The sequence below is a fragment of the Schistocerca americana genome, chromosome 4, assembly GCF_021461395.2.
Source record: "Schistocerca americana isolate TAMUIC-IGC-003095 chromosome 4, iqSchAmer2.1, whole genome shotgun sequence".
Taxonomy (NCBI): Eukaryota; Metazoa; Arthropoda; class Insecta; order Orthoptera; family Acrididae; genus Schistocerca; species Schistocerca americana.
In genome coordinates, this window is record NC_060122.1 from 138,974,272 (window position 1) to 138,975,029 (window position 758).

General features: G+C 50.5%; 1 protein-coding gene across 1 annotated transcript; it reads left to right on the forward strand.

The window, feature by feature from the left end:
• Window positions 1-269: 269 nt before the first annotated feature.
• On the forward strand, window positions 270-527 carry LOC124613301 (eclosion hormone-like). The gene has a single exon (XM_047141997.1). The coding sequence runs from the start codon at window positions 270-272 to the stop codon at window positions 519-521; it is 252 nt and encodes an 83-aa protein (XP_046997953.1). The 3' UTR covers window positions 522-527.
• The last annotated feature ends 231 nt before the right edge of the window (window positions 528-758 follow it).

Genomic DNA, 758 nt, shown 5'->3' on the forward strand with positions numbered 1-758 from the left:
ACAATCCAATTTCGTTATCGGAGAGCTCCCCTTCAGAAACAGTACACAGTGTTTCGATAACTTTAAGGGACTGTTCTCTACAAGTCAAGAGCTACGTTAATTTCATCGTTGTTGCCTAACCTCTTAGCCTTACATTCGACGTGTCTCAAAGTGATGCTTGCCTCACCTGTACATATTATTCTTTCAATCTTTTGTTACCTTTAGAGTCAGATAATTAAGTAAGGTAAGTTAGAGAAGAGACAGCCCCTGCACTGAGCCCTGTTGCAGAGATGGCCGCCCGCTGCTGCTGCCCCCTGGCCGCGCTGCTGGCCGTGCTGTTGGTGACGTCATGCCTCGCACCGCCCGCGGACGCCAACGCGGTCAGCGTGTGCATCCGCAACTGCGCGCAGTGCAAGAAGATGTACGGCCCCTACTTCGAGGGGCAGCTGTGTGCCGACGCGTGCCTCAAGTTCAACGGCAAGATGATGCCCGACTGCGAGGACGCCGCCTCCATCGCGCCCTTCCTCAACAAGCTGGAGTAGCCTCCGCATGGCCTCTGTCTCAATAAAGTCTTTCTTCTAAGCTGAAGCTCGCCTTCTTCTTTATCCCCATAAATTTCTTCCACTCCCTTGTCAGCTAACCGCAGAAGTCTTAGCAATGAAGAGACCTGCACCACCTGTGTCATAACTTCTGCTGTTCACCTGGAGATCTTATCAAAATATTTTTGAAAAGAGGTAAGGGCTAATGCCATCTTCCTCTTACAGAATGATGGAAGTGAC

Coding starts and splice junctions, on each gene's coding strand:
- LOC124613301 (XM_047141997.1), top strand. CDS start 270: ATGGCCGCCCGCTGCTGCTGCCCCCTGGCCGCGCTGCTGGCCGTGCTG.